This window comes from Strix uralensis, chromosome 4 (assembly GCF_047716275.1).
Source record: "Strix uralensis isolate ZFMK-TIS-50842 chromosome 4, bStrUra1, whole genome shotgun sequence".
NCBI classification, from domain to species: domain Eukaryota; kingdom Metazoa; phylum Chordata; class Aves; order Strigiformes; family Strigidae; genus Strix; species Strix uralensis.
This window is the reverse complement of record NC_133975.1, coordinates 26,111,986-26,138,841: the sequence shown is the minus strand read 5'-3', so window position 1 is coordinate 26,138,841 and position 26,856 is coordinate 26,111,986. Positions and strand designations below refer to the sequence as shown.

Below are 26,856 nucleotides of genomic sequence, written 5' to 3'. Positions count from 1 at the left end.
ATAGTTCTGACTCATTTTTATAACGAGGACCTGACTCATTTTTAAAAAATCTTCTTGGCCAAATGAGAACAAAATTTCTTCACAAAGATGATTCATTTACTGTTTAGAAGGTATATGAAAGTGGCCATTAGGGGATGATGTTCCTAAAACAAAACAACCCCAAATGAATAAATAGTTTCTGTGCATGATTTTCCTCTTATTTTCATTGTGGTACATGAGTTTTATCTTCAGTGTATTCATTTGAATCATCCTCATCTATGCCAGTGTAGGAACAGAACTTGACTCTCTACAACTTAACGTAATGAGGAGTAAAAAGGAAAGTCGTATTAGAGAAAGGAAATGAATAGACGTTATTTTGCATAAAGTCTGCACTAAGTTAAAACCTAAACCAGGAAGGAAGTTGCCACCACTATGCTAGATGGGAGTGCTTCGGTGACATGTGCTTGCTTTTGAGAAAATCAGAACTCTTCAGATTAGTACTTGGAATAATTACTATGTTTATTTTATGTTTACCTGAATTTTTCAAAATCCATGAAGGTGAGTGATCAGCTTTTAAAATAGCTTTTTATTTATTCTGAAGTCTGCAATTGAAAAGTTGGCACTTGTTTTCCTAAAAGCGATGGTTAGGATGCTGTACTCATATGGACTTTGCAAAGCATATAGATTTTTTTTTTTGTTAGATTTTTAACCGAGCCAATTATATACGGTAATTTGAAAGGAGTTTGTCATTCATTTACATACACTGCAAAATTTTTGGTAACTATTTCCATGCAACTGTACTTTTACTATCTTCATCATGAAAGGGGTAGTTAAAATACGTATGTTCTTTTATAGTAGGTGCTCACGTCTTAAAAAATAACTTTTTATTTTAAAAGCTTCTATACTTAAATGCCTATAAAACTTTGTACAATTAGTATCCGGTATGAGATGCTGTCTGTGAAAGAGATATGCAGTGGTAACCTGAAAAAAAGTAAAGCAGAATAGATGTAACTGAGTGAAGCAAATCTTTTAACATAAATGCCAAATGCATCTTGTTGATCCTAAAGGTCGATACTGGATTTAGGATGAATGCAAAATATATGTCTGGAAGTTATGCATTCAGTGCTTTCTTAAAAATCCATAAATAAATTAATACTAAAATAGTTTTGTCACATCCATTCCTAGGTAAGCTTTTGAATAGATAAATGTTATAATAAAAAGCATCGCTGTGACAAATGGTATGTATTCCCAGGTATCATAAAATAAATTATTTGTGAAGCATAATTTTCTGGAAAAAAATTGCTATCAAAATATGTCCAGATTAGGTTACTTATATTTACATTTCTATTTTCATTAACCACAAAGAATAAACATGTCAGTAACTAAAAAATAATTTATAGGTTTTTATAGTTTATAAACAAAGTTGGTAAGCTGTCATAAGTTTTAAATATCATAAAACTGATGAGTCAGTTTCAGATGTTGGAACAATTAATGTTTTACCTCCATGCAGAAGTAATGAAAGTATTAGCTAGCACAGACTCTGCAAATAAACAATGACATGGCTATTACTAGAAGAAAACATTGACCTTACTGTCAAACATCAGAGAGTAAATAATTTCATTTTAATGGAATTGTATTTTCTATGGAAAAACACCCTGTAAATAGTGGCTTAATAAAGGAATTTCTTAATCACAGAACTTCCTAACATTAAGCACGCGGGTTACAGATCTTTGAATATACAGCAGTTTCCTAGAGATACCTTGCATGGTTTCATCTCAATGATCCCCTTAACTCTTCAGGCTGTCTGCGTTCAGATTTCACTAAACCCTTTCCACATCCCTAGTGATGTTTACGTTTGGGAGGGTGCTTCCCTGTCCCGCAGTAAGGAGCAAGTCTCTTGTGGGTACAGCTCGCTCTCTGCCATGTAATCCACTGGGAAAGTCTAGTCTTTTTGCAGCTCTTGTTTACAGTGTTCAACAACATATACCCCTCCCTAGAAAGTCCACAGCCCTTTGAACTGGGAGAAAATAAAGTTTACTGATGCTAGATCATAATTTGAATGGTTTTCTCAGTAGAGATCTTTCAAGAGGATGGTAAGAACCCCCCCTAACAGGACAGCATTCAAATTTTTTCCACTCAGGTAACATGCCTTTTACACATCTACAACATGGCTCACAGGCAGCTCTGGAGCCTGTTTACCCATGTGTGAAGTCCAAAATGGACTTTGTAGTGCTGTACATAGACTGCTGCACAGCACACTCAGTGGATTCCCAAGTCCATGTACAAATTTCTTGGTGAAAGGGGTATGGTAGGGAATTAGCATTAATTGACCTTGAAAGCTGTAGCAGTGGTTTTAGACTGGTTGCCCAGATGCACCCACACCTTGCCATGAGAGCAGAGTAAGCATTCAATTTCCGCTCCTTGCTCACCTCCACAGAGAAGCTCTGCACAAAATGCCTCCTTCCACCGGAAGAATTTGAACTCGAGAGCTTGCTCCACTCCAGCTTGTGTGGGTCAGATTATAAGCATTTTCGAGGAAAATATTTTGTCTTGCCTCAGGGAAAGATCAAGCCCTAAATTTTGTCTGACATTTTTCCTTTTTGTATTAAAATGAATTATTTTCTTACCTGCATAGGATGTATATCTTACATTTCAATTTATTATGCTTTATAAGGAGTTTATGACTCTCTGGTGTAGTGTTAGTAAAGTGAAGATAATTGACTTTGACATTGGATTTTGGATTTTATTTCTGTATCCTGTCTGAAATCCTTTGCTGAACTGGTTCTGAGGTCAGCCTGCTGCTATGGGAGCACAGGTGGCCTGTTGAAGCTGTCAGATTGCAGCTGAGCACTGGAACAATTAAAGGCTATGTTTCTCTCTATATACATAAGGATTTATGAACACATTACTCCAATTACTCATAATGGCAGTTAGATGCAAAATTTCCTCTTCATAGAGATGCAAGGGTACTACCAGAATTGGAAGCTCAGCTACAAAACTATAGGCTAGTGCTGCATCAACTCCAGGAAGTGGTTACTTGTATTCATAAATACATATTTCATACTGGCGCCCCAGAATTTTTTTATTCTTAATTTTTATTTCACGTGAAAAAATAGTTCAAAGTTAACTCATGTAAAAATGCACGATTTGTACAATAAAGCCCTAGTTTAATGTGGAAGACAGCTTAAATAACACTCATTAATGATTAATTCTGTGTGGTTTTTGCTGCTTGCCAGAACTGCAGTAATGTACTCTAGCTACAGTAATTTGGTACTGAAATTTGATTATGAATTCCAAAACTAATGGTCATAATTAAGATTCATGTTTGTTGACTGACTGTAAGAGAAGGTGAAGGGTGTGGTTAGAGGATTCAGCAGTGTTTCTGTGTGTTTTCACTGTGTGGTTTCAATGTCATAGAATCACAGAATGGTTGTGGCTGGAAGGGGCCTTAAAGACCATCTAGTTCCAAACCCCCTGCCATGGGCAGGGACACCTTCCACTAGACCAGGTTGCTCAAAGCCCTGTCCAACCTGGCCTTGAACACTTCCAGGGAGGGGGCAGCCACCACTTCTCTGGGCAACCTGTTCCAGTGTTTCACCACCCTCACAGTGAAGAACTTCTTCCTTCTCTCTCATCTAAATCTACCCTCTTTCAGTTTAAAACCATTACCCCTTGTCCTATCACTACACTCCCTGATAAAGAGTCCCTCCCCATCTTTCCTGTAGCCCCCTTTAAGTACCGGAAGGCTGCTATAAGGTCTCCTCAGAGCCTTCTCTTCTCCAGGCTGAACAACCCCAACTCTCTCAGCCTGTTCTCATAAGGGAGGTGCTCCAGCCCCCCGATCATCTTTGTGGCCTCCTCTGGACTCACTCGAGCAGGTCCATGTCCTTCTTATGTTAGGGGTCCCAGAGCTGGACACAGTACTGCAGGTGGGCTCTCACGAGAGCAGAGGGGCAGAATCACCTCCCTCGACCTGCTGGCCACACTTTTCTTGATGCAGCCCAGGAAAGACAGTTGTTATAGAAAGAAAGTTTTTGTTCTGATTATACCTTTTTTACTACATAACTGCACTGGTGCATTGCAGCTGCACAGTTCCAGGACTAAGCTCCCCCTCCAAACATGAGTGCTTTCATCTTTTCAAATACAATCAGACTGGAGCAGCTTTGAAACAGGAATGTGACCAGATATCACCACAAATTCAAGTTAATATTACAAGAGCTTTCATACAATTCAGCAGTGAAATCCAGCATCTAGGTTATGGGAAGACTGTGCTTGCTTTCTCTCACTTGTTGATGCATTCAATATGTTGCCATAACCCTCAAGAAAGTGTGTTTCATTGTAACATGGTTAAAGGATCTGTTACATAATGCTTCCATGCACGTATTGTCCATGTGTCCTCTAATATTTGTCCATGTATCTTGGTAATATAGTACTCTTTTTCTTTTTTTTACAGCTAACACTGTAATTGTGTCATGCATGGATACCTGTTCATCAAATAACACCACTTTTCCACTTTGTACTTTTAACAATTCTTGCAAAAGATCAGTGCAACAAAGAAGAGAAAACCAGACTATTTTACTGAAGGCCATTGTAAATCATTCCAATTTCCAAAATATTCCATGTGTTTGCCAGACCTCCAGAAGGGAACAACAGTCCCATACCAAACACACAGGGTGTGAATCCAAGAGAGATGTGAATGTTGCTCATCGAGGATCAGGGTCAGTAGTTAAAAAAAGTAAGTAAGGGAAGAGAAATACTTAATTTTTATTACAACATAAAAGACATGGTTTTATTTGGAAGGTAAAAGAAAATTATAATATGCTGCTGGTTCTCTATGGTCTTTGCAAATCTATGAACAATGCTTTTTTTAGCTTGTCTTTGCATGGCTAGAAAATGCAGGTTTATATGCCAGATTCTCAGTGGCATTCATTCCTGGCTGTCAGTGAAACATGTCGGTAGCAAAATGCCAATTTCTTTTCTTTTTTGATCTTGTATAAAATTGGGCAGGTGTGTGTCATTATTTTCAGGAGGCTTTGTATTGGTCTGGAAGGAGGGTGCTGCAAGAAAAGAGTGCCTTATCCAGTGGTCTCTGGAATATTTATGTTGCAAATTTGACCTCTGCCATCTAGCTTTTACGAATGCTCTTATATCCCCATCTTTATTCTTTTAATCTTGCTAAATTTTCTAAAGTATTTCATTTATTTTTAAGGAGTTGTATTTTCTGTTCAGTTTTCACAGTAAATTTGCTTTTAAATGTCATTGCGGAACTCTACACGTAGATTGGTGATATTATATGAAGATAGGTTGTGAGCAAGTGTCTGAAGAACTAATTCAAAGATGGTAACTATTCAGATGGCAGCTGTACAAGAAATCACCATTTCTGTGCTTGTAGTCTATGATATCCACAACTGTGCGGTATCTGAAATGGCCTTGCATGTTTCATAGAAGGCAGCACTGAATAAGGATTGGCACAGCACTACAGAGCACTACACCCACATCTTTTCAGAGCCGTAGCAGTGTATTCCTTCTGTGCCATATACACTTACCAAAGTATCTGGAAACTTTTCGGGAAGAGGATGCCCCTGAATTTTGTTTTCCTAACATTGTCAGCAACAGGGGCAACAAGCCAAGTCCCGAATATAAGAAATGCAGTTCTTTTCCAACTGCATCATTTTCTTCTTACAAAATAGCTGTCTTAACAATGATGGAAAATAACAAAACAAAACAAAACATGTGGACAAACTCTGTTCTCATACCTATACAACCATAACAATTTGACAGTCTCACCTACCTATGTTTCCTGTTAACAATTTTTTAGTCTCACAGCTTGTGTGGTTTGAAGTAAAACAAGGACCTTCTGCAACTGACAGCAGATAGACTAGATATACACTTCAAATCTCTATCATCATATGCCTTTTGTTTGGTTTTAATTTTTTTTCATAGCCTGACTTTTGTCTGTTACCTTTGACAACAGATGACAAAACAACAAAAAACTGAAAAGTTCCAAAGCTGGGAGTAAAGCAAAAAAGGGGCTATAATTTGCAGGGGGAATATATTTTGTATAGATAATCAATACTTTTCAGGTCTGTTCAGAATCACTTTACATGGTATCCTTTTGTCCATTTTATCATAGTCAATAATGTAAAAGCCAACTGTATGTTTTTTGCAAATGAGACAGAGGACTTATTTTATTGTTCTTTCTGAGAGTTATCTCTTTGTCTACCACGTTATGTAACAGTTTTGTTTTAATTTTTATTTCCAAAAGCAAAAGGCTCACTTGAAGTGAAAACAGAAGATGGTATTTATTTTTATAAATATTTTAATCTCACCATGGTTTCCGAGAAAGAAGAAGTAGAGCATAATACTTACTACATGCTGGAAATCCACATCAACAATTCTATAGTTGGAGGAAGAAATGCAGCCGGAGAATACCTAAATCATTCCTGTCTAGTGGCAATGATGGAAGACCAAAATGACTGTATAAATATTTCACTGCAACTGAAGTCTTACATGGAATGTAAGTTACAAAGGAGAGTCAGAATGGAAATCAAACCAGAAACAATATCAATCTTGCAAAAAATCTCCAGTAGGCAGTTCTCTGATTTCAGCAGCCATTTGAAAGTATTTAAGTATTTCACAAGAAGAGAATACAATTTTGATCATCCCTTAGTAAAAGACCCTCTTTAGTAGGCAACTGATAGTTTTCATAGTGACTTAAAGCAGGTTTAGCTGCGGCTTTTTTTTCCTAGAAGCAACACAGCAAAGTAAGTGTCTACACATTTTTTTGTTTAGTGGTGACAGACTCACAAATCACATGTATGACAAACCTTGGAATTACTTTTAAATTCTCTCTTCCCTGTTAATGGCATAAGCCTGTTGTCTTGGTGGTAAATTTAAAAATTCCTGTTAACTTCAGTGGCAGAAGAACCAGGAGACAGGTTTGACTTTTCTTAATGTTGTACTGCAATATCCTACTATACAGCCTTATTACAGTACACTTGAAAGAGAAATCTTCAGAGGAACTAGGCTTAGTTTTCCCAGAGGACAGTCTGTCAGCTTTTAAAATTTCCCTTTATGCTGCAGGAGTTTTTTGGCTGATTGCCTGACCACGGTCAGGGCTTCCAGCCTGCCTATATGCAACACTTGCCATCTGGGAATTGCTGAATTATTACATTCATTTAGTTTTGTATGGCAAATGCATTTTATTCTGTACCTTTGCTGGAAAAATCTGTTTTGGAGTTGGCTAAACCTATGTTAAATAAGTCCAGATAAAATCCCAGAGAAAGAGAGGGCAGCTTAGTTTTTTTAAAATAAGTAGCTCTAGCTACAAGAGGAGTATAGTTTGTAACTCGCCCTGCTAACTCGTGTCAAAACTATGAGCTACCCACCCTTTGCTAATGGTGATTTACCTGGGAAGTAGTTATGTCAAATTAACAATAAAAATTAACAACGCATCTTTTTTTCTATTTGCTTCAAAACAAAGCTAAAGAGGTGCTCAGGGCTTTTACTAAGCAGGGTTGATATACAAGTCCTTACAAGTCAGTGCAAGATGGGGTAGAGTACTCTGTTTGAAAGAGCCTAAATGACTGTATAAAAGATATTTTTAGTTCTGAATTAGGAGGGATGAGCTGTGCTTACCTCAAAGAGCCATGGGGTTATTGGCAGTTACCTCATGACTTCTCAATGGAGAAGATACACAAGGGAAGTTGATGTAGGTCTAATTATATTATTCTAAGTCAAGGAAATGAAAACAGTCCTTTGGCTATAGTCTGTAATTTGATTTTATATGAGTAACAGTAACATAGTTGTTTTCTAAAATAGTTATTTGACAATGATAATGTATGCATTAACATGCAGCTGCCAAAGAAGCTTGAAAGGGCTTTCAAACAACTAGGGAGTAAAGTTCACCACATCCTTTCTCTGTGGTATGTAGTCCTGGCTTGTACTAGATACTGAACTAATTCCCTGTGGAATGTGGGTGCATTTCTGCAGCAGCTGTTGTCCAAAAGAGCAGCCTACCTCCTACACCCAGTCAAATGCTGATTCTCCCCCAAGGCAGCTCTAGTTAAAAGAACTCCCCAGAGGGGTCCGGTTGGTGGCATTTTTTCACTTTGAGATAAGAAAATTCCTATATGTAGAATCTTACCTTTTCCTGTACAGGGAGATGGGCCAGAAGGTTGAGAATGGCCGTATAGGCCCGTGTTGGACAGTGGACCAATTCCTTCTGTGCTCCATCCAAACAAAGAGGCATTATATATTAAATATAAATGTTGATCTCTGGAGCATTTTCTTCCTGGCTGACTTGCATATAGCAGTTTATACAAATAGGAAATGTTTTCATTCACTTAGCTACATGTAACTATTTCAGACACAGGGAGATAAATACAGGTGAAAAGGAAGATAAATTCTAGATAGGAAACTCAATTTCAAACAACAAAGAAAGCTGAAAGAAAAAGGCATAATCTTGTCTTTTGTTTTAAATTTTTATCTGTGGGGGTAGGCATGGTCCAAAACCTACCAAGATCAAATGTTCTGCTTTTCTCTGCCAGTGATTTCCTGCTTCATTTTCTCTCTTCTACATTTTATGGACAGATCCAATGTGTATGACGAAGATCATTTGGCTCACTATGATTCCAGTAGTTTTTGTGTTTACTATTTCAATTGTCATCTACAAAATAGTCCAAGAAAGTGAACAAAACTGTAAGTAACTAAAAGTTAATCTATATGAAATTAAATTTCTGTGCAAAGAAAAATGTATTCATTTACAATAACAAAGCTGTTGATTATTAATGTGGTTCAGACACCAATATTTAAATTGTAATATGGTAGAAGCTTTTTATAGAGAGACTGAAATACTTAGATGATTGATATTATCACCTCTCACCTCTGAATTGTGGATGTAAATCCAGGTTTATTGATGGTGAATGAAATAAGGTTTTTTTGACAGATGCTTGGTGGCCTGTGATCCTTGGTGATACAAACTTCTGGTTTCAGACTGATTCTAGTAGATAAAACAATTACAGATGAACCTTGTTGAAGGTCTGAAGCAGAAATGCCAGTGACCAATATAAGCATCCTTCCTCAAGATGATTCATCTAGGTCATGGTCAAGAAAAATTACAGGATAGACATGAGGAGATATGCACTCAACTGTCTGTCCTAAAACCTGGTTATCTAAATTCAGCAGTGGTGTAATTGCATACAGGTCAACCAAGCTGTGCCTTCTTAACCCCAGAGCTGAATTAAGCCCAAATAACATTTCTTCTCTTTGCTGTTATTTCAGCAAAGAAAATATTGCTGTGATTTCTGAATCAATATTATGGCCTCTTCCAAGTGATTAAAACTTTGCTATGAAAGAACTTGTCTAGTTCAGAGACTGAAACAATTGCTTTTACAGAATGCCTTCACCAGCAAAGACAGGCTCTTCCTATGCAATTCACATGGGATATAGGCTGAAATCAGTATTTCTTCTAGCAATATACAGTGAAGAAAGCAAGAATAAGTGTAGGAGTACCCTGAGCTTGAGACTTTTAAGTAATCAAGATAAATTTCTCTGCACAAAAACAATGCAGAAAATAGACCACTTGTCAGTTGCTGATCCTTGTTTTTCATCCCAAGTCAGAGGTAGAGGGAGGTACAGGGAGCACACTCTCTTTCATCAGTGTGAAAACAGTGTTACATCACCTGTTACCTGAGATAATAGCTCTTAGATGCTTTTCACAGCAATTTGCTGAGACTTTTTGCCTGCGTCAGCCCTGAATGGGCAGAAAGCCTCTGGACAACCAGCATTTAGTTGCTGTTACCAGGCAGATGTCCATTCCCCTTGTAGTCCAGAGCTGCCGAGTGGAGACCTTGGTCACAGGGGTAATAAACAATTGATAAGCCATATCCATTCCCCTGATCATCCTTACTGTATCCACAGGCAGTTTTGTAATGAAAGAGCAATAGGAGTCTAGCTTTAATCATAACTGAACACAAGGAAGAAGAGTGCCCACATACAAAATGTTTCTGGGATTTTTTTTGCATAATGTAAATATTTCATGCATATATCTTTAATGAACAAGCAAAATAGTTGCTTAAAATGACAAATATGTGCCCCTCCCCAAATGATTAAAGAAACTCCTTACCCATCTTTGTTCAAGTACATGACCTTTTACTTACTGCTAGAACCAATTTTTGAGACCTGTTTTATGTATGTAAAAATCCCATAAAGTGTTAATTAGGTCTTTACAAGTGGGCTATTAAATGCTCTAATTTAAAGGATTTTTATTTGTCATTTGAAAGCCAGCTATAAACGTCATGATTTTCTATGCTTTGAGTCATAACATCCCATTTTTAATGCAGAAATATTAGTAGTGATGATTAATGATTTACTGCCTTTATTCTTAAACATCAGTTTTCTATTAAATGCAGTTTTTTCAGAATTGTCATGGACACAAGCAGGAGGAAAAGATGCCCTTTTGAGGCTTCTAATTACTGGTTTGCTTCTAGAATGCATTTTCTGTTAATAGAGGAATAGTGGTTTTATTAGTTACATTTATAATATAAACATTATAAACAACATCAATATGTTACTGATAAAAAGAGAAGTGCATAAAAATCAGATTTAAGGGTTGTATTCCTTGTGTGTATTATGATGCCACCTTTAATTGCAGGTCTACATACTGCTTTTTTTCAGTGGTGCCCAAAGAACACAGCAGAAATATTACTATGTGCCTAAAACAGCTGCTAAGAATTTTTCGAGCCATAGTTCAGTTAGTAGTTTTTCTCTTAATTTCTGAGCACCACTGAAAGCTGTTAAGAAATATGGAATTATTCATTTCCTCTTGAGACCTTGCAAGACATTCTGCTAGGCAGACTCTGAAACATTAATTAAGTTATTTCCATGAGTGCATAAAATAAAATATCCAAATAAACTTGGTGGAGGTAACAACCGATCCATGACAAAGGAGCTAAATTAGAAATTAGTCCTTTTGCCTCTTCCCTTCCACTCTTGTCTTACGACCACTTTCAGAGCTTCCTTTGACATTAACCATTACAGTACATACTTAGGGCTTCAGTGCATTAGATCTCCACTGGTTATTCATTAAAAAATCATGACCTAAATAATGCTAATTTAATGGATTTCTTAAAGCTGAAGTTTTCTAGTGTTCTCAAAACAAAAAGATAAAAATCAATTCTGTTACGCAGAATTGGAATGAGCCTGTCATCAGAAGCTGGCTGAGCCCTGAGCTGCTGTCATTTTAGAATAGGGCTCACCATAACAGCTGCACAATCATCTGCAATAACCCCACCAAGAGCACAGTATTAAGAGAGCAGCAGAAGGATGGAAAGACTTGAGGAGATTATGAATTGGGTGCTGAGGAACAGTCAGAGATGTTCAACCCAGCTCCTTCTTTCTCTCTCTGAGTGGTGTAGCGCTTGCTCTCAAACTGTGCTTCCAAAGATGAACACCCCACACTTGCAAAGAATCTGTCAGCTTCCTAGGACAGTACCGGAACATGTACTTTTTCGATAACCTTCCAGAATTTGTTCAAGGTACACAGTATAGAAAAGGGAAGGAATAATTTAAGAGGGCCAAACCGAAATGGAATTTACAGAAAATTTCAGTCAGGGAAATATAAAACATGTGACCCTTGATTTTCCTCATCACCTTATTTCAAAACCTTCCTGTTCTTTCATGGAAGGTGTTCAACAATTTAAGAATAAGGGGTTTACCAGTTTTTCTTCTAGTCAGTGCTGTATCTATAGCTGAGGATAACACATTTTGTTTAAAACAGATTGTAAACACAGAGTAGCAACATCAATTTCTACTATTCTAAGAAGAAAGGGTTCCAGGCATGCAAGAAGAACCATATCTGCTACTAAAATTCATCCTTTTCCTGGTAAGTAATATAAAATAAAAACCCAACAAATCTTGAGTCATGAGGAGGTCAAGAAAGACCTTTGAAGTATTTCCTGTCAAGGGATGCTTCAGGTTTATTTCAGAGTTACCTTGATCCTACACAAATTTGATCTGGCTTATTTTATGGAAACATTTTTATATCATAAAGAAATAATTCTGATAATAAAACTATAAGAAGACTAATTTATATCACGTGGGAATGCTTCTCCCAGTCTTCCAAAAGTCTTGCATTAATGACTTTTTACCTCCTTTTAATTTTTGGTCATGTTGTGTGCCACATTTAAGGTTTGGCAGCTGAGTGCTTTGTGTGTGTATGAAAACTATACAGACATGTACATATGCATACGTATATGTATGCTCTATGTGTTTATAAAATCTGCTGCCAAAGGATGGAATGTATGGCTGTAGCAGGACCCAGAGAATGGCTCTGCTGGCACTCTGTAGCCTATTTCTAGGGAAAAATTCTCACAAAGTGCAATTTTCTTGTTTCAGATAGGAATTAAAGTGTGGTCTTCTGAGACTGTAATATGTTTATCACAGATCAATTAAATGGCATGGCTAAACTCAAAGTTTTGGTTCCAGAAATTACAATTTGATAACAAATCTCTGTGAGGGGAAATTAGGAGCTGTAGCTCTGAGTGTTACAGATATTGCTCAAAGAGTCATATGCTTTAATAAATTCCATGGATTCTTGTTTCACGAAGGGAGCTCTATCTTTAAAAAATAACGTGAACACATAGAATAATAGCTCTGAATGGCAAACGAACTTCCCTCCAAAACAAGAATAACTAAAAAGCCAGCAAATGAAAAAATGGTTTTAAATTTAGCTAGGCTTGGGTACTTAGCTGTTTGTCTTGTTAGTTCTTCAGGAGTTAAGAGGAGACTCAGTAATTCCTCTCTACAACTCAGTAAGTCATGGCATTTCAATTTTACCTAGAAAAGAGTGAATAGCTCCTTGTCTGTCTGAACTCTCCTGTGAGTACAATTTATGCTCCTCACTTTTAAAGCACTGGCTACCTCCAAGATATATTTATGAGCTCATTATTTTCATCCCGCAGGAAAGGAATTGTCTTTCTGACATCTTTTGTCTTGAGTAGCTTCACTAACACCATACCTGTTTTATCAGCATGTTCACATGGCATTTTTAATGTTGTATATCCAAAGGCATTTTTGATGATGGAGTTTTATGGAAATTCAAATCTAGTTTTACTAGATTTTACTGAAGAGAATAGGAATCCCTTATTGGTCTGTCATTCTTACTTCTATGTTCCTCCCACTTCAATCCATACATTTAACCTGGAAAGATGCTTAGTTGTATGAACTGTTGTAATGAGTTTTATTTTAATATGAAATTCCTTGATTTCACACACCATAATTCCAGTCAGTGCAGTCAATTTCCCCAATTTATACTAACATAATTTAAAGTGGAATCAAGACTATATGAAAAGAGTTTATTCTTTCCACAGATGCTAAGTTTAAGATTTGCTACTGTGATAATGGATTATAAATAGCTATAGCTGACTTCTTCGACGGCCCTTGATAATATTTTCACTACCGTTAGTGCATAGCTTGGAATCTTGAAACAAAACATTGAGGTCCACTGAAGACAATACAACCACCCTGGAAACACGGTAATGAGACTAAATAACTATATACCTGAGAGGATGTGACAGTATATCATATAGCTGAAAAGATGTATAGATATTACTAAAAGGTTATCCAAAGTTCAGAAAGGATAAGGGAAGAAAAAGAACAAAACCTATACTTCGAGAATGAGAATGATTTCCTGGGTAAACTCAGGAAATTACTGTCTTAATATAACTGTGGTCCTACAAAAAGATAATTTACAGCATGGGTGCTAGTTTTGTGAAACTGTTAGTGACTCTATGCGCATGAATCATTACCATTAAGTCTGGTGGCCAGAATAAAGGAGGAAAAATGTATAGTATGTTCTCTAGAGTAGGATTAAAGTTACAGCCTTCCAAATTCATGGTACTACAAAGAATTGAGCACATATAGTGAGGATAGGGGGGCTTTAAAGCATTCTGGTCATAAATGTTGACTAACCATTGTCTGTGCTGTTAAGCCAAAAAAGGAGACATTAGTGAGTGGGCTGTACAGAACGCGTTTTCTAGACTTGGGATCTGGTCCTGCCATTGCGTTTATGTAAAATCGTCCCTTGAATGGTATGAATTGACAAAGTACAGTTGCCCTTAAATGCAGCCACAAGAAAAGGGAAAGAGTACAGGATGCTTTTTCTGTAGTGCGAGAAGTAAGTACTCTTTAAGTGGCCGATCTGTATTTCCAGACACAGAGCATTTTTGTATCAAATAGAACTTGATAGTAGTAGCACATGGAAAATAATCCATAGAAGAAAAGTCAATTGCTTGCTTTGTGTTCATGACAGAGAACCTTAGGGAGATTCCCACATAAGAGACTTTGATTGCAAGAATTTCTTTGAGGAGCTTTCTCAAATCGAAGAGGCAGTAGAAGAGGTTTTGCAACAATTTAATAAATTAATAATAGCAATTAGGAGGACTAGACAGTATTCCCCACAGTGTTTTAAAAGAACCCAGATAGAAACTGCCAACAAGTCATGTGCAGCTTACTGCTTAAATCAGCCTCAGTTCCAGAGAAAGGGAAGGCAGCTATACTTACCCTGCTGTTATACCTTCTCCTGAGCCCACTTTCCCTAAACCACTTTAGTACCTTTTCCACTACCAGTAACAGATTAAGTATAGCTATTCTCATATAGCTATATCCCCCCTCAAAAATTAAGCCTGGGAACACAGCACAGAATTACTTGTTGGGAGCAGGCAGTGTGTGTGAACAGTACACTACATTATTAAAAAATTAAAAAGTTGCATAAGAAACAGATTGTATAAATCAGGGTGTTTAATACCTAGACTGAATCTGCCTAGCAGGGTTTTTTCATAGTGGAAATTTCATTAATATAATTATATGGGTTATATTTAAGTGTCAATTTATATTACTAGAAGTCTATTACTATAAATTCCCTTTTAGATCTTCTTTTTCTAGCCTAAGAATGACATTCCTTGTTTATTTTTATCCTATTTTGAAAGCAGCATAAGGCCTATTTTGAAAAAAAAAAAAGGCCTGGTCCCATTCCTATGCTAGAATGGGACCGTGCAGACAGGGAATCACATTGTTAATATTATCATGTTATTACTCTACACTCTGTGTGGGCAACCTTAGTTGAAACATAATGCCTTGTTCTACGTTGCTCAGATGGTATACTTTCATTTTCAGTGATACTCCATTGGCTCATGCAGTCACAGTTTGGTTCATTACATTTTAGGATACAAATACAGGATTCCTTGACTCACTTGTTGGGCTCACAGTAATGCAAATTTAATTCTGATGGATAGTAATTTTATAACTCATCCTGAAAGAAGGACATTGCAGGATCATGGTGACAACCAGGACTCAGAGAATAAAACCTCAGGGTTTCTGGCCTGCAGTTGTTTTCTGGACTGTTTAGATTTTGTGGCATTCATAGCATTTGACATAAGTGGGTTTGACAGCTGTAATTTGCACATAAGAAACAACAAGACAAATTTCCTCTAAGTCATTTGAATTCCTGTATTGTTTTCTGTGCTATCCTATTAAAATAACAGCTCCTCTCTTACAAGATTAGAGGAAACAGGCAAAATTCTGCCATCTCTCTGATGTGTTGCTACAGCTTCAGGTTAGTTGACGGGGTAGAAACAGAAGCAAATGCTGACTCAATACTGTCAGGGCTGGTATCCCAGTGAATTCACTCACTCCTCCTTGTATTCTGCAATACATTTTCTTTTTAGCAAAGAGGACAGGCAAGATACATATTCTACAGCAGCAAATAGATGCAAAGCCAAGAAAGGAGAAATTTGTTTAATGATGGCCAAGTAAAGCATCACCTATTTGATTCTGATTCTTCTCAGTTCCTGACATAGCTGAATAATAATCGTCTTTTCCTCTGCAACTTAGATGAATAATGATGGGAAAAGCAAAGCTTGTCACAGTATTCAATATTTAACACAGATTTACATGTTTCTGAGAAGAAACATTTTCAGAGAAAAATGTGAAGCCTTATTACCATTTGGGGCTTTCCCTTATTTTTCAGATGGGAAGATAAAATCTATAGGACGTAGGTAATTTTAGGGAGCTTTTTACAGCCCCTTGTATGCTTTCCATAGAGCACTGATGCACAAGGGGCCATTTCTCTGCTCAGTTTGCATGCATGCAGAACACAGGCTCTGAAGGGAATATCAGCCTACATTCCCCTTCTCTCCAGGTTCATCCTGAGGGCGAAACAAGATCCATTGCTATTTTTAAAACTACCCCAGTTTTATTTTAACTTTGCTTTTCATATTCAGTTTCTTAATTTCCAAGATCCAAACTCTACTTTTTAATTGCATCTGTAAAGAGAGAAGCCCAAATGATATAGTCAGTGGAGAAGGGATAGCTAAATCCCATTCATCCTCTTGTTATGAACTCAGTAGAAACCCATTTGTAGGTCTGCAGAAGTTACGGATGGTCAGGGACAGGACACAAAACATGGTTAGTGCTTTCAGGAGTTCCTGACATGTATCTGCATCTCTAGGCATTGCAATCCCACTGAAAAACTGGCTGTCCACCTCTGCCTTGTGTTCAGATAGCTCTCAATTATTTTTGAACTTGCAGATTCAATGTTTAGCACTCTGCAGATGTATTTGCTGTTTAATAATATGGATAAAAATGATTTTAACTTTTAATAGTGAAAACCAGCAAACAAGAGAGTCCACTTACTGCACAGAGCACAAAGATACTGTTCATAATTCCTGAACAAGAGCATTGTCATGTGGGTGCATCAACGGTAGAAGGTAAGTAATTACCATACAGCTCCAATTATTATGTTTGCCTCATATTTTTAGAATTAATAGTATGCAATATCTGCTCAAAATAAATTACTACTTCTTTTAGTCAAGTATATGAGATAGCAAACTGGAAAATGTGTTTTGTGAGAGGTAGGTGGGAGGGAAACAAAATCAATATTCCTTCTGCTACCAAGAGTCATCTATAAACTAATGTGTTAGCCTTTTAAACCCTGAGTGTCCCTGAAGGCCTAAGTGCAAATTCTGACACTATTTTTCTGGTGTAGAATATTGTGTTCTGGACTTCAGCATTATGCTGATATTTGTTTCTGATAAGGGCGGAGGAAGAAGCAATTTGCAAATGATCTCTGAAGAAAATCATGTTTGAAATAAATAGTTTGCTGATCACATTCCCCAAACAAAAGAAATTGATCGCTCTGTCATTATTACACCTGTCACAAGGAATAACAAGAAGTTGGTTTCAGCTTGGAACTAAAACTAGTCTCCCACTTCTAACCTTCTCCAGCCTCTGTACTCCAGTAATTGTTTCAGGAAGTCCAGATGTAAGGAAACAAGTCTGAAAAAAAATGTGCAGTAAGAGATACCTCTTCCTGGCAATACTTGTAATGCCTAGAAACAGAAGAGATGCTACTCGAATAAGTAATACAGACTAATACCTCAATTGCATAGACAAGGTTATGGCTACTTGCACAGATTATGTTACTGTTCATGGTGAATTTTTTAGGTTAAAAGCTTAAGAAGGTCCTTCTCTACATCTATTTACATTGAATGGAATTTTATTGGAAACTCAATATCATGTCATGCTATCTTTTTAATGTGTTAAAAAATTGATGTACTGAAGAGCAGTTTGATTTTTGTGCTTCGTGTGGAACCATAAACAATGAAGTTGTATATTGAGAACAGAGCTAACGAAAAAATTTTGAACAGCGTTGCTTACAAAAGATGGGGTACTGCCATAATAAATTAATAATTGAGCTAGATTGTTTGGCTTTTGAGAGAGACTAGCTGGGTTACAGGACAGTGTAATACAGTAATTAAAAATACTGACCACTTTTTAAGTGATTCTAATCCGTAGATTTTATGAGGACTTACAATGAAGAAAAGTTGTTATCATTACTATTCTAAAATGAGGATTTCAGGGGGCAGAAACAGATAGCATGACTTGGGAAGTCCGTGACAGATGAGAGCAGTTCTCAGATCATCTGAGTTCAGCTGTTTGCCATTTGTACACCACAAGCCTCTGCTGAGTGAGCAGGCCCTTTCCCAGAGGCCCTGTCAGCCTTTCTGTAGGGCAGCTTCTTCCTTTCTACAGGGGCTCCTCCAACCACTTCAGTACTGGACCATTTCTTTTTCTGACACTTGTCAACTGTCTCTCAGGTAAACCTTTATCTTCCCATATCCCTGTCTGCTATGTACCTGCTCACCTTAATTGTTTCCTGGGACAACATTTACTCTCAGGTTAAAAATAAGACATTTCTAAGGTTGTCATAGGATGTGTTGCTAAGGGGGTGCTCACTGGTATTCAGTGCCTTCATTTATACAGTATTATGGCTGATCAGCAGCATGCTTTGTCCTTCCAGGATGTTGGGTTCACCAAAACTCATCTTTTAGAAGCAGAAAAAAAAAGTCACGGCCCATTCCTGTGCAAATTTAACTTGTGTTCTTAGAGGTGGGAGTAACCACTGATATCAATCTGCTAGCACTCCTTTTGCTTTCATTATCTTAAGTGTTATGTATTAAAGGGTAGAATGAAGATATGGAACAACTTTGCAGATTGTTGGTTGCTCTGTGAGACAATATATGAGATCCAGGAGACTTTGAGATGAAGTTATCCCTTTCCTTAATCTCTGGGTCAATGACTGAAAGAAAAAGATTTGGTATCTTGAGAAACCCCAAATACCTTGTTCCAGTGCTGCTCTGTATAGAAGCAGGCTTGCTTTCCAAGTCACAATGGAGTCTTCCTGTCAGAAGGACTGCTGGCAGTGAGGTGAAAGCTGGATGTGATACAGGGAATTAATGCCAAATACATGAAATTGCAATGTTACATGACATTGTGTGGAGACATTATTAGAGGATGTGGCCAGAGAGGCAGGAACTTAGATCTAGATCGTGCCTTTCATCATGTTAGGTTTTGAATAACATTTCTCAAAGGAATACTGTCTCAAAGCTAAATACTCTGTGAAAATAATAAAAGCACTTTCTGCTTTAGTTTTGCTTCACTTCCTGCAAAGAAGCACTTCCCCCTTCATCTGATAAGGTCAGATTCAACTCATTACTACTTGTGTTTGTGGGTGGTTCAGTGGCTAACGACACTGCAGTTACAGGAAAGCTTGCTAGCTAGAAGTCCTTTTGGTTACTTAGGCTGTGGAAGGAGGTTGTGGTCTACTTCTGAGTGCTAGGGTTGTCTCTACAAAGTCTCTAGAATGTTAAAGACTAGTTTGCTCAACAGGGAGGAGCTGGCTGCATTAGAAGTGCCACATGTGAACAGCTGAGTACTGAAAAACACCAGGATGATTCAATTCACAGAATTGACAAAGACACTTATAGACTACATCAACTTGATAAAACCTGTTTTTTTCCCCAAGAAGGAGGTAGGGCGGAGGTAAGAAGTGTGTACCAGGTGCTGCTTGATCAAAGAGCATCATCTTTGTATCACAGTACCAGCTGCTCCCCTGAGTCACGTGCATTTCGGACCACCGATAACAAGAGCCTCAAAGAGGAAGTGTTCCAGCCTGAGCTCCACTGGGGCTAATGCTACCATCTGCCCTTGGTCTGCTTGCAAGAGTTACCTTAATGCCTGCCCTGGATCAGACAGGCAAGATGAGGAGAGACAAAGCACTTCTGAGCTATGCTCTTCCTCATCTCCAGCTATCTGAAGCTGCACTTGGAGAAAGCATTAACCACAGCACAGTGTTTATGTGACTTCTGTGTAAGGAGGTTGGCTACACAAGCAGGTGTGGTAGGTATAAGAGGTAGGAGGAAGTGGAAAAGCAAGGATCACTCTTATCACCATCATTATTGCTACTGAGTTGGAGAACCTGCTGATGGCCCCAGCAATGGCCTTTAACCCAACACATTGAAAGCCGAAAGGTTCAACAACATTGTTTTTAGCCATAGGAATTTACTAAGTTAAAAATCCAGATCAGACAGGTGAGCAAAGTAAAAGGCATATTATTCACTCGTTGATCCAGTCTGTAACAGGGACGTATTTGTCTTGCTAATAGATGGAGAGATCAGTAATCAATGACACACTGCTACTTTCTGCTGAATTTTTCTTTTTATGTCAGAAAAAGACACGTTTCTTTTTATAAATGTCTTTTTAATGTCTTTATATTTAAGATGATACTGTTGATCATAGAATGTAAGTATATTGGTAAACATATGACATGTGCGTGGTCATGTTTATCAATATACTTATATCCTCTGTGTGTGTATATCTGTATGTGTTTGTGTGTGTGTGCACAGAGACACATGCACATGCTCCATTACTTACTGTTCATTGGTTACTATCACACTGACAGCTAATTCACCTAATAAAAAAATGTACCAACTCTGCACTCGTACCTTTGCCAAGGGGGAATCTTTTCAGCATAGGTCACTTAATGTCTCTGTGTATTTTCACACTAACTATTATTATTACATTTGCGTGCTGAAGTTAAGAATCCTCCTCTGGTTCTGATATCTTTCATTAAACCACCATATTAGCAACTGTTCTGGAATAAATGAGTGACCCAAGTCTCTCAAGTGTCTCAAGACAGTCTTCTTTTTACATATGACAGCTGTAGATGTATTTCCTTAGTGCTGTCAAAGGGTGACTTTAATTACTGTAAATTTCAAGACTGCTGTTTATTTAAGTAGGAAGCATGAACATTTTATTCAGGGCAAATATTTGCATTCAGAAGCAATGCTGTTCAGGGGACAGCATGTTAGAATAAGGCTCTGGAGACCCAACTTCTTATGTCTCTGCCAGTGACACCTCATTACTAATTTGCACCATGTTCCTCCTCAGGTAAAAGAGAGATTGTCTAGTGCTTTTAACTTACAAAGCACTACTTGCATCAACTAGTACTTTTAACTTTAAGAGCACTACTTGCATCAGCTATTACTTTTAGCAGCTCTGAAATGCTGTGGGATGTATATCTGGGTCTGCTTTTTTTTTTTTTTTTTTTTTTAAAGTGCCAGCAGTGAATATGCTCTTCCGTGACAGATGAAAAGACAGAAACAAGAAGCTGGACTGATAGCAAGAAATCTGGGAGAGCAGATCAGAAGGATAAATACTGAATTTATATATCGAAGCAAGGCTAATAGCTCCCTTAAAAAAAATGCAGCACGCGAAACCGTAGGAGAACTAACGTTTCTTAACATAGTGGATTCAGTGGCTGTTCCCTAAAACAGTGGGGGCAAAGTATAACTGGAGTAAGAAATAGAAGTGGGCAAGTAAGAGTCAAATCACCATGCCCTGTCATGAGTCAAATCACCAAACACCCCTATATATGACAAACAGCCTATCTGAAGGTGTTGTAGCATTCAGCAAGATGATTTTACTGATGGTTAGCCCTGAAATCATTGTTACGTAGGGAAAGTTTTGGCTAAACTTGCCCTTGGAGGCTTAAGAAATCCTGTCCCAAGGAGCAACCTCCCTGTGTCTGTGTCCTGCCCTTGTGGCCATCCAGCTTTCCCCAGTGGTGGGGTCATGTGGGGTCTGGGCAGACTGGCTGTGCAGGTCTCGATGGCCTCTTCCACACCAAAGGTGCACTTCAGTCTTACAGTGAGCAGGGCAGAATAAAAATCACATGTGTATAGCATGAAGCATAATTGTGAGACCTCTCCTGCCCTCTCTTCTGTCCTCTACCTGTTTAAGGGGAAACACCATTGTATTCTCTGAATCCAAAGAATATTAATGGATTTCATGAATGACTAAGGACAGAACAGTCTTCTCTCTTATTTGGGGATATCAGAGACAGATACAGACCTGACACTTCCTGGATGAAGTACTGCCATTTTATGAAGAAAGAAAGAAGGAAAACTCAGTGCCTTAAAGCCAACTGTTGTGGACTTTCTTTTTTTGGGGGGGTAAAAGCGTCCAGTGTCATGCTCTGAGCTGTTGCTGGATCAAATTCACACAAATTGGTCACTATTACCCCGAACACTTTATTTACTGCATCAGTCTCTTTGACAGTCAATGCCCCAAGGCCAAGATGAAACAATCTTAGTGTCCTGCCTCCCATTAATTCTCTTAATAAAACCAGTGGACGTGTCAAAGGCTGCATAAAAGCTAATGAAAGTTCCACATCAGCAATCGCCAATGATTTTTTAGTACACTGCCTTTCACCATCAACACTTCCATCTCTCTTTGTAAAGAGCTTTGAGATCCTTGAACGTGTAAGGTGCTTCACATCTCTGTATTTCTTTCTGAGTGACAGTGTAGCTGTATAGTTAGGTAAAACAAGTTGGTCTCCTAGTGAATATAGGATTTAAGGCACAATCTTGTCTTCAGGTGAAATGGATAATAAAACTGGAACGTAAAGTAGATGACAGGTAAGTGACAGGGAATGATGCACAGGGGAAGCATGTGTATGGCTAAAAAGGTGAAAACCTCTTTCACAGAAATTGTAAAATAAAAGGAGTTGACGGGTCCCTTTCCTCTCTTACAATCTAAAAGCACGTGGACACAAAACCTCCTGTGTGGCGTGGTTGGCACAAGAGATCAGTAAGTAACTAAGTGTATGAGAGGCTGATTCCTATGCAGCTGCATTCAGAGTATCACCACTGCTGACATTTTCTAAGGATACCTTCCCCTACCAATTTAGAAATTTAATCGTGCAGATTCCAGTCTAATGCCAGGAAAATTCAATGCAGGTCCACCTAGGGTATTACCTGGGCTTTGGCTCAGGCCCCTGCTGCCTTCCTGAAGAGGTCTTTAAATGCCATCATTGCAGAACTTAGTAGCACAAACAGAAAGGGCAACTAAAAATATTCTTTGCCTGCTTTTCCTTATGTGATTGCGGCTTTACAAAAATGTTTTCATATTTAAAAGAATCCCTCTCGTCTGTCTTCGAGCAAGACACCCACACAAACAACAGAAGATACAAATTATGCAGGGAAAACGGTGAAACTCATAGTTCAAAACATTCTAGCAGAGGCATATACCGGTGTACTCAGGAGAGAGAGAAAGATTACAGTTAAGCTGTTTTTATAAATCATGTATGTATTTGTAAAGAACAGTAGGTGTGATTTTAAATTGCTGGGATCTTTCCAATTAGCCTTTTGACACTTTTTCTGAAAAGCATCATTTCAGTGCTCAGAAGTGATAGTACTGTGGTTAAAGTCATCATAAAATTGAGTATGATGCTGCTGAAGGCAGGAGTTCCTACCAGTACTGGCATACTGGGTTTGCCAGTTGGCCATTTTTGTAAGAAAGACGTCAATTTTTATGCTTTCATGAATTCCTGTAGATTACTATGAAAAAAATTTATGCCCACATGCAGCTTTAAATTGTTTTCAGGATTGTATGCAGTCATTTAATTAAATATTTATTTTTTAAATATCATGAAAGATAATTCCTCCTCTGTTTCTGCTTCCATAATAGATTCAAGTCTTAATCGTAGATTAAAACGAAAACTCTTCTCGGTACGAAAGAGCTCACAGAATCAGATTGCTGAGCACATTCCAGGGTCCTTGGCACAGTTATTGGGCTCTGCATAAAATGCATGCCAGGATGTGCTTCTCTCCAAAACAGACACTTAAGAGGTTTTTGAAGGGAAGCACTCCTGCTTGCTTGCAGAACTGGACTGTAATGGGCACTGTGCAGGCTGTTTAAAGCCACTGTTCCATTAGCCGGCATCAATTTTTGATGCATTGTATCCTGCTTACACTTGTCATTTTCTAGCTCGTCCCAGCACCTACTGCCTCCAGTATGATTTCACAGCCAAGGAACATTTCTTATCCCAGTTCTTATGATGTAAAGGAAAAGGGAGACAGATGTTCTTATTGGGCTTGCAGCTACATGAACTACCAGAATGGGTGACAAGCTGCATTTGCTTTTTCACTCAGTGTGAGAGTGAGAAGTACAGAAATCCTGCGTTTCCCCCTGCCCCACCCCAGGTATAGTTCCCTAAAAACTAAGTTGAGCTTCATTGGGATCTGGGCATTTTTGTGTTTCAAGTTCCTCATCACATGCTACTCCGGGAGCTGCAGTCCAAATTTTAAGTCTCATTGATGATTACTTGGAAATTGTGAAAAAGCTGCTCTTATTTCATTGTTTCCAAATTTGTTCTACTGTATACAAGTATAGTATGGGAAATGCAGTTGGGCATAGGATTGCAAGTTCTTCCATCCAGCTGGTGGTTCAGATTGGTCTGTTTTAAATTTTTCCCATTGGGATAATTTACCTTATTTTGGCTCAGCAGCAGTAAGACCTTGTTAATACTCCAAATTTACTTTCGAACACTCTGCTGCAGGTGGAGTAGTTCATAAAGAGATGCCCAGGAGCCAACACAGAACAAGAGATTCTGGAATGGAGGCAGATATCACACAAAACTCTTCTCCCCTCATCTAGCTGCCAGGAGGGAAGAAGAGAGTGAAGTCTACTTAGTTATTTGAAGGAAAGAGATTGATCACCACCTACCTTTAAAAGTCAGTTCCAGACTGAGCTCTGTGTAGATGAAGTCACTCTGCAGAAAGCCAATTTAAGACACTTCAGCCAGGGGGACATCGTGAATGCTCTCTAGGGCAGCTTTTGGCTCTGCCCAGTCCCACATTGCCAAGCTTCCCTGAAAGTGAGTAAGGTCCACTGCCTCCCACCCAGGTTCCTGTATCACACTCTCGTGGGGCAGGCACCTCCCAAATCCCCAGGTTTCATTCACAGGTCTTTTGCTCCAATCTGATGTGTATCATCTGTCCACCTCTTAGTTACAATGTTGTTTTCTTTTGTAATAAAGAGGAGAATTCATTACTGTGAAAGACAAAAGAATGACATTAATATAAATTAGGAAAGACTTAATTAACCTCCTCTTTTTTTCTGATACTGTTTTCTTTAGTTTCAGATGTTGACACATGAACTATCACTACTACTGGATGAAAGAAGACACATCATATAACACAGAAGAAAGCATCTTCATTTCCCGTTTGGGGAGCTGTGTTATCTGTCTTTTCATGAGAATGCTAACGATGCATTTTAGTTGAGAAGCTCCATTTTATCCATCACCAGAACTATTTGGTATTAAGAAAATATGAATGATGGACAAACATGTTTTGCTATAGAAACAACTTCAGTAGCAGAGTACAGGTTTCACATCTATTTTCAGATCATTCAGGATTAATAATTATACAGTTGTGAGATAATCCTTGCAATAATTTAATTTTCTATCAGAGAATAAATTTATTTTATATTCTTCATAGGATAAGAAAGTCTGTTTAAACGTAGAAATTATCCTCTACTTTTATGAAGTGAGCACAGTTTTCAGTCTATTTAATGCTCTAGGTGATTAAGGTGCTTAAAAGATACAATTTCTGGCTGTTGAGGAAGGTGGCCAAAGAATCATAGAAGGAGATAATTCTGTAGTACACTTTGATTTATGCAGTGAACAAGGAAGACCTTCATAAACTCTGCAACATCTTAGTGGATAAAGAAAAAAATGTGGAAAAATAGTAATTTGGCTTCAAACCACAAAATTGTTATTATTGTTTTTTAATAACTCATTAAGACACCAAATGGGTTTCATACTTTTTGATAAATTGCATTTCTATCTTTTGTACTAGCTTAGGTCATTAGTATTCAGACTCATTATCTCCTGGAACTTTTCCTTACTTTCCATTTATTACTGCTCCTCTGAGTGTACTGGAGCTGTTTGGGCTGAGCAGGGTCCCAAACTCATTCGGTGCTCACACATTATTTGTGGGTACAATTTAACCATCAATTACTAGGCAGAGACAGCAATTGCAGAGCCAGGACTTCAGAATCCCTTGTGCTAAATCCATCAGGGTGAACAGATTGTAAACTGCCCATTGCAAATATGATATGCGGCAATTTAGCATCGTGTTAATACTTCATAACCTCCATCCCTTCCATTTATATAGCTTTTCCCTCCTAAAGCTTTCCGAAATTGCTTCTCCAGTCATTATACTGCACCAAGCAGTTCAGATTTAATAGGAATAGTTGTGAACATTAGCTTCTGAATGAGTTGAGGCCATATGGAATTTTTTATATTTAGTTGGATAAATCTGAAGCATTTTTTTCTATTGTTTGTTACCATCTTATAAAAAAATCAGAAAAAAATACTGACTTTCTTGATTTGGGGGCTTTTGAGGCTTATTGCTTATCTGTGGTAATAACTTAAAGCTTTTCAGAAATGGATTTTTTAATACAGTCTATAAAATAAACCTGTCACAATTTGTTTCTGGTTGAGGTTTTTTCTTCTTACTATGGAACAGCAATTTACAGATGAAGAGACATATCTATCTCACATCACTGCAGAAGTGCTAAGGCCATTTTAGTCAATGTTTAAATGCTTCAAACAATAGCATTATCTCTCACTCTTCCCTTTCAGTAATCCAGAAATCTTGTTGATAGGGACAGCCCTGCTCCTTGTAACCCCGATTTAATTTCCTTTCTGGTCTAATTTAATTCTGTTACTCCTGCTGCCTGTAACTTCCATCTTCTCTTTTCCTTGGATGGCTAAACTGTGACGTACTATTTTATTACTCACGGTTATCCCACAGCTCTCTCAGTGTTTGCTTCTGCTACCCTGGGAAGTTCCATCTTCCAAGTTACCTTTAAAACCATCAAGAACAAGTAAACCCAAAAGGCTGTTATAAGCTTTTAATCTCTGTTGAGCAGAGCTTACCTTGTCTTGAAAGTATCATCCAAACTATAGGAAACAGTGGGAGAATGGGGAGACACTGGTAAGAATGGTAAGAAAAATGATCCTAAGGTAATTCAGGTTGAAAGGGACCTCAGGCAGTTTCCAGTCTGACCTCCTTACTCTGGAGGAGGAGGGAGGGGACTAAAGAGCAACCGGCTTAGTGTCTTCCCATTTTCTCCTGAGATCCTCTTGGTTTCTCTCCTCCCATGTCCTCTTAATCCCCTGCCTTCATCTCT

General features: G+C 38.0%; 1 protein-coding gene across 8 annotated transcripts; it reads left to right on the top strand.

Moving 5' to 3' along the window:
* The first annotated feature begins 418 nt into the window (after positions 1–418).
* On the top strand, positions 419–26,153 carry TMEM156 (transmembrane protein 156). 8 transcript variants are annotated; one of them, XR_012628659.1, is made up of 8 exons: positions 419–537; positions 4,433–4,714; positions 6,245–6,496; positions 8,572–8,679; positions 11,759–11,863; positions 13,350–13,514; positions 16,641–16,745; positions 24,797–24,815. XR_012628659.1 is itself a non-coding variant. In XM_074865989.1 (8 exons), the coding sequence occupies exons 1-8, from the start codon at positions 438–440 to the stop codon at positions 24,854–24,856; spliced, it is 1,161 nt and encodes a 386-aa protein (XP_074722090.1). In that variant the 5' UTR covers positions 419–437; the 3' UTR covers positions 24,857–26,153. The 8 variants fall into 8 exon arrangements, 7 of the variants coding, with proteins under 7 accessions (XP_074722090.1, XP_074722092.1, XP_074722093.1 ...); XM_074865989.1 differs by lacking the exon at positions 13,350–13,514 and adding an exon at positions 19,211–19,359 and having other exon boundaries at positions 24,797–26,153; XM_074865991.1 differs by lacking the exons at positions 13,350–13,514; positions 24,797–24,815 and adding exons at positions 18,070–18,134; positions 19,207–19,219.
* Positions 26,154–26,856: the final 703 nt, after the last annotated feature.